Source organism: Oncorhynchus mykiss, chromosome 8 (assembly GCF_057628025.1).
Source record: "Oncorhynchus mykiss isolate SJ-2025 chromosome 8, ASM5762802v1, whole genome shotgun sequence".
Classification (NCBI taxonomy): Eukaryota; Metazoa; Chordata; class Actinopteri; order Salmoniformes; family Salmonidae; genus Oncorhynchus; species Oncorhynchus mykiss.
The window spans coordinates 70,071,819-70,086,818 of NC_143029.1; the positions used below are offsets into that span (position 1 = coordinate 70,071,819).

At 40.5% G+C, this 15,000-nt stretch overlaps 1 protein-coding gene across 4 annotated transcripts in view; it reads right to left on the minus strand.

The window, feature by feature from the left end:
* Positions 1–1,260: 1,260 nt before the first annotated feature.
* Positions 1,261–15,000, minus strand: part of LOC110530421 (aquaporin-4) — a 106,173-nt gene continuing 92,433 nt past the window's right edge. For 2 of the 4 annotated variants that reach the window (XM_090182438.1, XM_090182439.1), the window contains 4 exons: positions 7,296–7,713; positions 6,890–7,051; positions 6,180–6,260; positions 1,261–2,709 (listed from right to left, as the gene is read on the minus strand). In XM_090182438.1, coding sequence (XP_090038564.1) covers positions 2,434–2,709; positions 6,180–6,260; positions 6,890–7,051; positions 7,296–7,713 — 937 coding nt within the window. In that variant the 3' untranslated portion in view covers positions 1,261–2,433. Of the gene's footprint in view, positions 2,710–6,179; positions 6,261–6,889; positions 7,052–7,295; positions 7,714–8,499; positions 9,342–15,000 lie in introns of those variants that run through there. The other 2 variants (XM_021613476.3, XM_090182436.1) reach the window with 2 other exon arrangements.

Below are 15,000 nucleotides of genomic sequence, written 5' to 3' on the forward strand. Positions count from 1 at the left end.
TCCCCAGTCCAGAACATCAGGCACTGGTCCACGCAGCGACGGGGCCTACGGCGAGGATCCGCAGTCCAGAGCCTCCAGCGATGATCCACGGGTCAATGCCACAAGAGCGGACTCAGTGTATAGAAGAGGGGCGGCGTCCAGAACCAGAGCCGTCACCGAGGGTAGATGCCCACCAGGACCCTCCCCTATAAAGTCAGGTTTGCGGTCGGGAGTCCGCACCTAGATAATACATAAAACACATAACTATGTTATGTTGGTCAGGTCAGGGAGTGACGAGGGTGGGTATGTGTGTTTTGTCCTGTCTAGGGTTTTTCTATATCTATGGGTTTTTTGTATGTCTATGTAATGTAGGTCCATGGTGGCCTGAATTGGTTCCCAATCAGAGGCAGCTGTTTATCGTTGTCTCTGATTGGGGATCCTATTTTGGTTGCCATTTTCCATTGGTTTTTTGGGTTATTGTCTGTGTAGTTGCATGTCAGCACTCGTTATATATAGCTTCACGTTCATTTTGTTGTTTTGTTAGTTTGTTTAGTGTTCTTTCTTTATTAAAGAGGAATGTATTCATATCACACTGCGCCTTGGTCTCATCGTTACGACGAACATGACAAGGACGGTCTCTGGTGACAGGTGGAACCATGACAGAACCAAAGTGAGAAAAAAATAAACAGTATTAACATAATCAGTCAACCTAAGCCAACCGTTTTTCATCACCTAGCTAGCATTATATGCAGTTCGCTTGGCTTCTCTCCACATTCAATTGTCTGTACTTTTCCAAAGGAAATAAAGCGAGATTGTGACAGATCACCTCTACTCTATATGGCAAAGTGGCCCAGCTTTTCCTGTGGTGTTTCACTGATGGAATGAGATTATGAGCTATAGTCTCAGACTTTACTCAAAGAGAATACACATCATCCCCATCTGTCTGGCTATGAGGAGACACTATCTAGAGGGGAGGAGGCTATCCATCATGGCTGAGATGGGCTTCTGTCGTACTGCTACTGTAAACTGCTACTGCCTTCTACTGTGAGCTGATATAACTCTTCAGGAGCAATTCTCCACCCAGCCTCTGGCTTTAAACTGTAACATTTGTTAAAAGCTGTGTTATGAGAAGAGCTATATATCAGAGACAGAAATACATTTTTATATCTATTTGGTATATCGTACAGTATTATGGTATTGTGTTTTGAGAGGTACTAACAGAAGCCAAACCAAGGCTTGCATGTACTTACAGTATAATAACAAAATTGTTCACACTAAAGATGTGGAAATCACTATTTATTTCATGAAATTCAAAATCAACACAGAAACTGCAGCAAGGTGCAGTTTTCAAGTATTCAATTCTAACATTAAAATCTATGCAATACTCAAATCCAGAGAGGTTGGTATGGAGGCAAGCATTTCCCTCATGGGTCCTTGGTTTTCAAGACCAAGCAATGTAAAGCAGGCACACCACTTCATAAGTAAGTACAAGAATAATTTCAGTATGAAAATACAGTCAATAATAATAATGCAATCATTCCAAATATATCAAAAGAGCTGATTCTATTTTCTGCTTATGGTTATGAAAATCTATATCTATAACTGATATCTGATGGTTTGTCTATTATCTGTTGCTTGGCAATTAAAATCTGTTTTAAGACATATGTTTCTACAAATAAATAAAATTGTAAAGTTTAATAGTTTTTTCACTGACCAATGTGCACTAAAAATGGAAAATAAATACTAACAATATAGGAGTGGGCTGAAGATTGTAAATGTTGGGTAGAACTTTTCCTTCACAACATGAGTTCTATAATGTGCTTAACGACCATATGTAGTTAAGATCTCTTATGCCATCGTGTTCATATTCAATATGTGACACTAATCCAAAAATAATAAGCTTGATGTTTCCTCTCTGGTTTACCAATTCAGTGTCATGACCCCATGTAATTGGTTGACCTGGACATTTTTCCCTGACAGAAATGTAGTCTTTTGTTATCACTCTGCAGTGCAGCAGAGTGCCACAAGCAAACAGAGCTGTGACAGATAATGATGGGACAAGATTGTGGAGATCAATAGATTTCACATGATGGGTAATTGGTTAGGGTGAGCAGCATGCAACGTTTCACTACCGTTCAAAGTTTGGGGTCACTTAGAAATTGTTTTGAAAGAAAAGGCCATTTTGTCCATTAAAATAACATCAAATTGATTAGAAATACAGTGTAGACATTGTTAATGTTGTAAATGACTATTGTAGCTGGAAACAGCAGATTTCTATGGAATATCTACATAGATGTACAGAGGCCCATAATCAGCAACCATCACTTCTGTGTTCCAATGGCACATTGTGTTAGCTGTACAGGGTACAGGGGTGGAGGACCCAGAATCAAAGTGTCTCTCTCTGGATCTCCCCCTGCTCTATAGGTTGGTCTCCCTCTCCAGTGCCCGTGGTAGTCATACAGAGGACAGCACCTCGGCCGTCGAGTCCAGGAAAGGGTCCTTCTTCTCCCCCTTCTCCAGGTCGATGTGGTGGATGGAGCCTGGCTTGATGATCAGGTCGTCTGGTTCCGTCTGGTACATACTGCCCTCCACCTCCCTGTACTTCCCCGAAGCTGGATCCTTCTGGAAGACTTCGCGGAACATCTTCTTCAGCTCAGGGTCAGGGCAGAACAGGTATTCATAGAGGGCAGCCGCCATGATGCCACCCAGGATTGGACCAACCCAGTACACCTGCAAGACAGGTAAGGTAAAACTCTGTTCAGACAAATAGGAACCTATAACCACAGACAGAGCTAGGGGATACCGCGTTATGACAGAGCTGTCATACATTATTAGACCAGATGTCATGTCTTGTCATGTCTGTAAAGGGGCAGCAATCATTGTTTATGGGCATTCTCATTGGAGCCAGGTACCTTTAGGTTCTGCCAAGTCAAACATTTGTCATGGAGACAGAGAGAACACCTGTCAGATATGACACCACTCTCAGTCCTGAGGAGCTTTCCTAATTATACCCAAGACCCAGATAAACACACACACACACCATGCTGTGCCACGCTACTATGAACACCTCTGTGACAATAATTGTCCTGGATAATTAATTAAAGAAACATATGCTGTGGGTAATGTCCAGAACACCTGTCTTTAGTTGTCTATACCACGGATGTGCTTTTCATTTTATTCTGAAATAGGAAACTGAAATGAATGAATCTATACCTAGTAGCAAGGTCAAGTGAACCATTGATGACGCATGTATTTTAAGAGCATTTCCTGACCATTTCAATGTTTCTCTACCTATGAAGCACTCTGTGTTTCTATGGATTGCTGATGTCAGTCTGTAGCGCTCATGCCCTCTATGGGGGGTTAAGATGTCCTTGGTCAACACTAGATGGGATCCTTCGTAGCTGCTATGGCATGGTGATATGCACTGTGACCTTATTAAGTTTCAGTATGCCCCCCTACCCCAACCGTTGCCCCCCACTTATAATGATATTTACAACATTAGCTACTGGAGGACAGAGATGGCCTGAACACTTATCACACAATTATGCACTAACCTAAACTATATAAACAAAAAGCACACATGGAAGTATACTACAAGCGCTTTATTAATACACTGCTGTAATAACTGGCATCTGTTTACCCCATGTCTTCACAACCAAATAGCTTGTGATTTCTGTGTAATGCTCAGATTATGACATGTCAGTGGAGTGACTTTTTATATTCAAACATGAAAAGTCACTCCACTTTAGGCTTGAAGCTCTCTCTTCATTTGAAGTGTCCAGGCTTTAACAACTGAAACATCAATGGATGGTCAGTGTTTCCAGATAATTTTTTAGCAGTGGTGGCATATTTTCTTTCTTTGTAGAACGACTGTGAGAAGGTCAGTTCTGGTGTCTTTTTAAAAGGACATTCTACTCCAATTCAATTAAATAAAATGATGCTGGCACGATCTAAAATACGATTTGCCCATCCATAAAAGTGTTCAATAACATATTGGTCCATGCCTGGCAGGTGTGCTATTTAGCAAAAAGCATTAGGCTATCACCTGGCTGGCACAGTGGCTAATTAATAAGAATGGGAATGCCCATCTGCTTTTACCCCATTGGGCTAATCATTAGCTAGCTTACAAACTCTAAACATGATCTTGTTGCTAGATAGCATCATATTGATGACTTGAATGTCCCAAAAATATAATGCAGGCCTATCTGTTACACGTTACCCATGTAACATTAGGCCCCGGTCAATGTGAAAAGCAAGAGCTAACTCAACGTGAAAGGCAAGAGCTAAACGCACCTACACCATTCTGTTGATTCTCATGTTTGAAAATGATGCAGTTCACTCATTATTAGGAGTTGAGAAATAAAAAAAAGTAGTAATAATGGAAAGCTGGGATCCTCCTCTTTTAACAATGACCATTAACCCCCTTCAAATGTGTGTATTTCCCGTGACAGTGCAGTGGCTGGGTATATGCATATCAATGCATGTTTTTCTCCCTGTGGCACACACAATTTAAAAGCACCACTTCTTACATAGAACGCAACAAGCTAATTGAAAATGTAAACTATCTTCTATGGGGTTGTTTGATTGTTGGCTGAGGATAAGTAAATGTGGACAATAGCGTCTTCAAAGTGCATCTTGGACCAAAAACAAAATGTAATGTTCCTTTTTCTTGGTGTGTCTGCAGCAATTGTATAGTAGTGGCAAAGCCTGTGTGAGCAGTCAGAGAAGTAGGTGCACAAGAGTCTCTTATGCCTTGACGATACGGGGCGGGCGACACAGGGTACAATACCAGTATTCTGATTAGATTTTCATTAGATATTGTTGTAGACAAAATTCACACAACCTAATCTAATCCTGGCTCTCATTTGGCTCATACAGTAGGTGCCTGCAGGCCCCAGCCCAATGTAATCCCTGCCCTTCACCCACAACTGTGTATGAGTATGCCAGCTAGCACATAATGTTCTGAGAACCATATGTTTCTTGGAGCTTGGTGAGAGCATGGTTGTCCTATATTTATTTTGCATATAACCTTCCCACAACATTCTGTTCTGGGAATGGAACATTCTCAGCACATTTAAGCAACGTTATTTTCTTGGTATTTCATTACTTTAAGAGAATGTTTCCTAAAAGTTCAAACATGGTTACATTTAATTACTTTTTGGTAATGTTCTAGGAACATTCTCCAACTGGTTTAACATTGGGAATGTTCTCAAAACGTTCAGAGAATATTAAGAAACATTTTTCTGTGGGAATTTCATTACTTCAGCATAACGTTTCCTACAGGTTTCCTCATGGTTCTATTTAAAATAATGTTCACAAATTGTTCTGAGAACGATAAGAAACATCTCTCTGAGAATTTCATTACTTCAGCATAATGTTTCCTACAGGTTTTCTCATGGTTCTATTTAAAATAATGTTCACAAATTGTTCTGAGAACGATAAGAAACATCTCTCTGAGAATTTCATTACTTCAGCATAATGTTTCCTACAGGTTTTCTCATGGTTCTATTTAAAATAATGTTCTCAAATTGTTCAGATATCATTAAGAAAATAAATTATTCTGTGGGAATTTCAATACTTCAGCATTGTTCTCAGATCATGAAAAAAACTTTCCATAAAAAACACAAGAACTTTAGTAACGTTCAAATAACATTCTAAGAATGTTATTTATAACCATATAGTTTATCCTTCAAATACCATCTCCCAATGCGCCCTGTGTGTCTGTGGGAAAGGGCGATTTTACAGCTAACTAGCCACTTCACATGATGATATTATCTTTGGTATTATTGTATGTAGCTACGCTTGCGAGCCCAGAGAGAGCATTTCCACGTGTCCTATCTGTACTTGTCTATGAAACATTCAATTAAAGTTAAGGAAGTTATTCAAAAACCTCCATATAACCTAGAATGTCCGTTCTCAGTTAATAAAACCTTAAAAGAAAACTTTCAGCGAACCGTAGAAAAACATTCTCAGATCCTCCTTGCAATATAAAAATGTACGTTCCCAGAACAGGCAACATTTTTACTTCTGTTCTCAGAAAAAAATGTCCAGTTTTGCCATTTGGGAAACTTATGGCTTCATTCCCAGAACCAATGGGAAACCAAAAATGTACTGTATGTTTCCACAACTTCCAAGGATCCAAATATGCTATCTTGGATGGGCCTTTGAGGGTGAGAAGGCTGCAGCAGTTTCTTTCTTACCCAGTGGTTCTCAAAGTTCATGGTGACGACTGCAGGTCCAAAGGAGCGAGCGGGGTTCATACTGGCTCCTGTGTATGGAATCTAGAACAAAGCAGGGCATAGAGATGCTAACATGAGGGGACTGTGGAGAGAGAGACATGGAGCAAGACCTAGCCAGAGCTGCCACAACATCTACAGTAGCGTATTGTTCCACATGAATTCATAAAGTAGATCATAATAAAATGAAACCTATATAATTGTGGGAATGGTAGTTTAAATGCAGGTATTCCATAGGTATACAAGGTACTAGTTTAGCAGGGATAATCTAGTGGCATGTAAGCAGCACATTGAAATCAAGCTGTGCTGTGAAGAGAGGTAGGTAGCATGTCGCATTCAGGAGCATTCATTTGCTCAGTGTGGTTTAGGTAGTTCCCTAGTGATTGGTTGCCATGGAGTTGCAACAGCGGTACCCATTGAGGATGTGTATGTGAGAGCAGGTCTGAGAGACATTTGTATATTCTACTGTACTGTGAACTAATGTTCTATGGTATACCCGTTGTACTATTTCACCATTATGATGATTAAAGTACAAACTACATCATCAATCTACATCAACACTCTACACATTTTATTCCAAAGATGCATTGAATTAAATGTAATGTCTGACTCTTGAGACCTTCAGGTTTGCTGTAATTCTAGCATTAATAAGTGAGAGATGGAATCACACTCACTGCGAACAGATGACCGATGGCTACAGCGAATCCGATGGCGAGGCCAGCCGAGCCGTTAACAGAGCGTTTGGGGTCACAGGTGGCGAACACCGTGAAGACCAGCTCGAAGGTGATCAGGAGCTCCACCAACAGGCCGCAGCCCACATTGAGCTTGGGGTTCACCTGGGAAACAAGAGTAAGAGTGACTGAACAATACTTTTCATGACAAACTATCCCAGACCTGTGTTCAAATAGTATATTTTCAAATACTTTAGCTGTGCTTGATTGAGCTTGCCTGATGGAATAGTCCCAAAAGAGCTAAATAGATTCAAATACTATCTTATGCATAGTGTCAACCGTGACTGTTGCTGTACTTGTTTGGCTATAATACAGATTCTGTGATTACAGGCTAATCTATATGTTTTACCATAGTCACTCCCAGGCCCCCTCTGACAGACACTGGTGTCACCAGGTAGAGGAGCCCTGCCCCAGTGATTGCTCCCAGGCACTGGGCAGCTAGGTAGAACACACCCTTGGCCAGGCTCAACTTCCGGGTCACCACCATGGCCGCAGTGACTGCCGGGTTGATGTGGCCACCGCTGATGTGACCAAAGCACTGCACCATTGTGGCAATGGCCAGCCCGAAGCAAAATGAGATGAGGACCAGGTCTGCAGGGGGAGGGTTGTCTGACTCGACCGCCCAATTGATGGTGGAGCCCAGGCTGAGGAGGACGAAGATCATGGTTGCTAGGTACTCAGCTGAGACAGCCCTCCAGAAGTCCTTGGTCCAGATTCCTTTGAATGCCACCATCATGGGATGCTGGTTACACGCCGACAGGCAGCTCCTGGCAAAGTAATAATAAATATATTAATGAAATGATTATCCTCAGTTGGAAGATATCTATCTGCCTGCATGTCTTGAAATTCACTTAGCCCTTCCAGGGAAGGGAACTTGCTCCTGGACACAACATTTATTACTCCACTAGGGAATTGAACCAGTGACACTATGCCAGACAGCACAGAGGGATGCAATATGTCATTTTGCAATCAATGAGTTTATACTACTTTCAAATTGTGGGTACACTTGGACTCTAACGATGGACTAGGTTCAATGAGGATAGAGAAATGGAGAGAGTGAAAGAGAAGAGGGGGGGACATAAAGATACTTGATAGAAAGAAAGAGAGTGAGACAGAGAGGGGAGGGGGTTGTCAAATAAAACAGGTGACTCTCTTGGAAGCTGCAATATGTCACATCCTTGACCCATAGACAACCTAAACCCAGTGACCTAATGATTGACCAGAACTCATATTTGACTTTTATGACTTTAGTTAATATTATGTATCAGAAGATAAAATGTTTGACAGCTATATCATATTTAAGTCTAACAAGTTAAATATGTCATCAATAACATACATTTATTTACATGGATAAGTGTGGCATATGCTTCCATGTTTTATAAATAGGTTATGCATTAACTGAGGATATCAACTCACTCACAACTCACATCTTGTCTTGTATTCATGAGGGTAAAAACAATATGCATTAACATGGCAAATAACTGGTTTGCATTGTGTTCTACCTCGTTATTATTTCTCGAATAACAATTTTCCTAACTCCATTTAGAACTTACCATAAATAAATACAAGATCTCCCTCTCTCCTCTATTGCTTTCTCTTCACTCATTCTGCAACAATCCGATGAAAGAATGAGAGAAATGTCTCCCTGTTCTTTGTACTGCACAATAAATAAATCCAACAAATAGTCCCAAAAGATCTACTTACAGACAGGCAGCAGTTGGCTGGTAATGACACAGTGCGAGAGGGGAGGAGAAAGTAGTAGTGGGTCTGTCCGATGAAAATGATCCATGCATTGTGCCGTGGATCGCATCCAGGAGCTTTATTGCGTTAGTAACGGGGCATCACCCCCACGAGAATTAAGCAAACAGCTTGCAGAGGAGGAGGAGACTTCAGTATCAAGGGCAGAGCAGTTCCAGCCCACGAGATAACTCTTGCAGAAATCTTGCATAGAGTGATGGAGTCACCTGACCAACCGCAATATTGTTTTGTCCTCCTAGCCTACTCAGAACTGTTGTTCTTATCAGAATTATAAACATGCTGAAACAAACAAAATATTTTCCCAATTGTAAGAGAAGGGTGCAATTGCTGCATGTAATTCTGTGAGTTCCTGCATGTGGGCATTCCTGCATCTGTTTTTGACCATTCTGCCTGCCCTGACTTTCGTTCTGTACCTTGTCACACCACCCTGGATTACTGACCCCTGCCTGCCCTGACCCTGATCCTGCCTGCCGTTCGGTACTTTTCAGACTCTGCTCTGAACTACTGACCTTTGCCTGCCCTTGACCTGTCGTTTGCCTGCCCCCCTGTTTTTGTAATAAACTTTTGTTACTTCGAAACTGTCTGCATCTGGGTCTTCTCCTGAGCCTTGACAGTTGGTTTGGAAAACAGTATCGCTAGCGAGGATTAATAATGTATCTAAACATTAAAACAGAGCTTGGAGATTGTAGCCAGCTGTCCTCCTAGGAGGCCCCCTTGTGCTCTCAATATAGCTATATTGTCTCAAGACACAAAATGATTGCAAGGATTACTCCATCAAAGTAAAGAGGTGATGGTTACCTAACTCTATTGTGCTATTGGTGACATCAACCCAAATGAAATTTGATTGAAGTGATGGCTGCCCACAAAGCATTTACCGACGATGTCTTTTGGACGTCCTTTTTTGCTCATGTCTGGAACGGGCGTCTTTATTTTTTATTTTTTTGTCCAGTCCGGACTTGATTTCAACGTCCAAGGACATTTATTTTTGGTCTGGTTTTTATTTGGTCCAAACATAGATGTCTATAATTGGTTCAGATTTGGTCCGGTTTGGACCGGCCTTGTTTTGGCCCATACATAGATATCTATAATTGGTTCAGATTGGGTCTGGTCCAGACCAAATCTGAACCAATCATAGACATCTATTATCCATATGTTTGGACAGCACAGTACAGCGCTATACAGTACAGCACAGTAGAGTACAGTAAAGTATAGTGCACTGTATTGTACCCTACTTTACTCTAATGTACGCTTCTCTACAGAATTAAACTGTACTATACTGTACTCTACTGAATAAAACTTGACTGTCCTGTACTTAACAGTGCTCTACTGTACTAAACTGTGCCGTACTATAATGTGAAAACAATCTTGACATCTATGATTCATTCAGGTTTGGATCTAGTCTGCAGTGACTTGGTTGGGGGCGGAGCTCATTTGAATAATACCCAGCATGCGTTGCACGTGTTTTTACATTTACATTTTTGTAATTCAGCAGATGCAATTACCCAGAGTGATTTACCGTCAGTGCATTCGACTAAGGTAGATAAACAACATATCACAGTCCTAGCAAAAAAATATCTATAACTGTTACTGAGAAAAAATATCTATAACTGTTACTGAGAATAGCGCAGACATGAAACAGAAACAATGACACCTGGGGAAGGACCCAAAAGGAGTGACCTATATAGGGAAGGTAATCAGGGAAGTGGTGGAGTCCAGGTGAGTCTAATGACACACAGGTGCATGTAATGATGGTGACAGGTGTGTGCCATAACAAGCAGCTTGGTGACCTAGAGGCTGGAGAGGGAGCACACGTGACAATGTTATTGTAGTTGAGCTGGTCTATTGGTTTCTTCTCTAGGTGGATCACTTTGAACATCATTGCTGCCAGTTTTAAAGCTTTTGAAAAAGATAGAAGCAATAATAAATATTCTTCAGTTGCCTCCTCTTTCCTATATTAAGAGGTTTGGAAAATTGTGGTAGAGTGCTTACTTCCTTGGATCTATTAACAAAAAAAAAATGCATTTTTGAAGTCAGTAAATTACGTATTTTCAATGCCTAAAAAAATTGTTTTTGATGTGTGCGTACATTTTATGTTCGGTTGGTCCAGGGAATCACTAATTCTGTACGTTTTTTATTTATCTGAATTTGTCCCAATATTCATCCAGAATGTCCAAAATTCCAAATATCTTTCTAATCACAGTGTGAATGTGGACCTACCTCAATGTTTCTTTTAACCCTTCATAATGGAGTTAGTATGCACAACTCACAGCTTGTGTTACAACACTAGTGATATTTGATGAAAATCACAAGTATGAGTAATATCATTAAATGATCAGAGATTAGGTGAGGCCAATGGCCTTCCATCCACACCTCTGACTTTTACTCTTTGTTGTCTGCCGGCTGCCATCTTTGATTAAGTCATAGAAGGGATTTCAATGAATGCCCCGGGCCTGCCCCAGGTGAACCAGGTGCCCTGTTTTAGCCGACAGCAAAGTCATCTCAAAACAAACGTGAAGTGGGTTAAACCCGAATGAACTCCCCACTGATTAATGTTCATGTCTGATGGACGGGACAGTTTTGGTTAATGGAGAAACATGACATTTCCATTGTCCCTGCATCGAATATATATGCAGAGACACCGTAAGGTCTGACTGACTAGCTCCTTAGCTAGATGATTGGTGAGAATAGGTTGATTGGATAAACTAAAGATATTTAAAAAATACCACTTACAAAATTGCCTTTATTTATTTGAACATTTTGTCAATATTTTGTATTTTGATTATGCTTCATGGTGCAGTAACAGCATACCATTTTCTGTTCTTTGTTACATTGTGTGAGATAATCTTTCGCTAGATTAGAAAAGAGAAAGCCAGCAGCATGTTCAGATGTCTCAGACTGTCTTGCACATTGTTAAACCTCTTATGCTGCAGGGGCAGTATTGAGTAGCTTGGATGAAAGATGCCCAGAGGTGCCCAGAGTAAACGGCCTGCTCCTCAGTCCCAGTTGCTAATATATGCATATTATTATTAGTATTGGATAGAAAACACTCTGACGTTTCTAAAACTGTTTGAATGATGTCTGTGAGTATAACAGAACTCATATGGCAGGAAAAAAACTGAGAAGAAATCCAAACAGGAAGTGGGAAATCTGAGGTTGGTCGATTTTCAACCCAGCTCCTATTGAATACACAGTGGGATATGGATCAGGTTGCACTTCCTATGGCTTCCACTAGATGTCAACCATCCTTAGAAACTTGAATGAGGCTTCTACTGTAATGTGGAGCCGGATGGGAGCTGTTTGAGTCAGTGGTATGGCAGAGAGCCAGGTCCTGGTCATGCGTATTTCACATGATAGCGACCTGCATTCCAATGCTTCTCTACAGACATAGGAATTCTCCGGTTGGAACGTTATTGAAGGTTTATGATAACAACATCCTAAAGATTGATTCAATACTTAGTTTGACAAGTTTCTTCGACCTGTAATATAGCATTTTGAAGTTTTCGTCCAACATTCGGCTGGACCTGCACGAGCGTTTGGATTTGTGTACTAAACGTGCTAACAAAAGTAGCTACTTGGACATAAATAATGGACATTATCGAACAAATCAAGCATTTATTGTGGAACTAGGATTCCTGGGATTGCATTCTGATGAAGATCATCAAAGGTAAGGGAATATTTATAATGTGATTTCTGATTTCTGTTGACTCCAACATGGCAGATAATTGTATTTTTTTTTCTGAGTGCCGTCTCAGATTATTGCATGGTTTGCTTTTTCCGTAAAGTTTTTTTAAAATCTGACACAGCAGTTGCATTAAGGAGAGGTATATCTATATTTCCATGTCTAAGAATTGTATTTTCATCGACATTTATAATGAGTATTTCTGTAAAAGGAAGTGGCTCTCTGCAATATCACCGGATGTTTTTGGAACTAGTGAACGTTACTCGCCAATGTACACTGAGATTTTTTATATAAATATGCACTTTATCGAACAAAACATACATGTATTGTGTAACATGAAGTCCTATGAGTGTCATCTGATGAAGATCATCAAAGGTTAGTGATACATTTTATCTCTATTTGTGCTTTTTGTGACTATTTTGTGGTGCTTTCGCTGTAAAGCCTATTTGAAATCGGACACTGTGGTGGGATTAACAACAAGATTACCTTTAAAACGGTATGTTTGATGCATTTTAATTATGAGATTTCTGTTGCTTTGAATTTGGCGCCCTGCACTTTCACTGGCTGTTATCATATCTATCCCTTTAACGGGATTGCAGCCCTAAGTTAAGTTGTAGCTACGAGGGAATCGGGAATTACAGAATCTCTTCAAGGTTGTACTGGTCTCACAAGGCTATGTTTGGTGGTGGTGGTGCCCTCCAGGAATACAAAAGAAGAATGTATACTGTAGTAGTAGTAGTTAGTATCAGTGGACAGGGGCCAAAAATCTGAGGAGGCACTAAGTATGTGAGGATGGCTGGGGGGTGGTCTGGAGGGGGGCTAGTCCCCCTGTCTAGAAATTGGAGAATTTGGCATATTTCAAACACCTGAAACAGCTTTTCCCTGCAATCTAGAGATATAATCAATATGCTTAATTCTACATAATAAATGTATATTTTTCTGAACATCTAAGCATACCTCTTGAGCTGTTTGTTTCCACCTGACTAGTGGTTAGTGTGTCCTACATAGTGTGTCCTGCAGTGAAAGTGCGAGTCTTCATTTTTTATAGCTTGTAGGTGACCCTGTCCCCAAGGACAGCAGATTGGAACAGTTAAATGTGAGGTAGAATCATTTAGGGTGAGTGCTCTGATTTAATAATGATTGTCACACAACATCCTTAGTGCTTAGTTCATCTTCCATTACATCACAATAATAATATTCTAAAACAAGTCATACTCTCTTAGGGTCACAGAAAATGTTGTCAAGGGGAAAGTGTGTTTGCAAGACTACAGATATTCAGATATTCTTAAAGACATTGAAACATATTTGAGTTTGGAAGCATATGACTACTACTAGTGTTGTTTCATCAAATATGAACTGTTGGTTGAGTTGTCGTATCACTTGTATATTTCCAGTGACGTGTGTGAGTGCTTGTCTTGCCAGGTAACATGACCACTTACTTCAGCCTTCCCTGTAGGCATACAACCCAAAACAGAATTGGACATTGGCCAGCTAGGTATAACCTTCAATGAGAGGCTAAGCCTGGAATTCAGTTGGTGCAGATAGTGCACTTTCACAAGTGTGTTTCATTAGCCTAGAGGGAGTTGGTACCATTGTGTGTACTGGATTACTTTTTAGACAGGTTACCCATCAGTACAATTATTACCGTCAGTACATTTGAATGTATTACGCTAAGGGACTGCCGACTACCTAACATACATTTGCTTGCTTTTCGGCCTTAAGCAGTTCAAACACATATTCAACCAGAAAGACCAGGGAGGTTTTCCAAAGCCTCGCAAAGAATGGCACCTATTGGTAGATGGGTAAAAAAAACAGATATTGAAAATCCCTTTGAGCATGGTGAAGTTATTCATTATTCTTGCCGGAGATTGCTCAGGGATTTCACCATGAAGCCAATGGTGACTTTAAAACAGTTACAGAGTTCAATGGCTGTGATAGGAGAAAATTGAGGATGGATCAACAGCATTGTAGTCATTCCACAATACTAACCTAAATGTCAGAGTGAAAAGGAAGCCTGTACACGATAAAAATATTCCAAAACATGCATCCTGTTTGCAATAAGACACTTAAAACTGCAAAACATGTGGCAAAGAAATTAACTTTGTCCTGAATACAAATCGTTATGTTTGCGGCAAATCCAACACATCACTGAGTACCACTCTTCATATTTTCAAGCATGGGGTTGGCTGCATCATGTTAGGGGTATGCTTGTCCTCGGGAAGGACTAGGGAGTATTTTAGGACAAAAAGAAAGAGAACAGAGCTAAGTACAGACAAAATCACAGAGGAAAACCTGGTTCGGTCTTCTTTCCAACAGACACTGGGAGGCAAATTCACCTTTCAGCAGGACAATAGCCTAAAACACAAGGCCAATAGACAACATTGAATGTCCCCGAGTGGCCTAGTTACAGTTTTGACTTAAGTCAGCTTGAAAATCTGTGGCAAGATTTGAAAATGTCTGTCTAGAAATTATCAACAACCAACTTGACAGAGCTTGAAGAATAAAAAAAATGATCATGTGCAAATATTGTACAATCCAGGTGTGCAAAGCATTTAGAGACTTACCCAGAAAGACTCACAGCTGTAACATTCTAACATGTATTGACTCAGGGATGTGA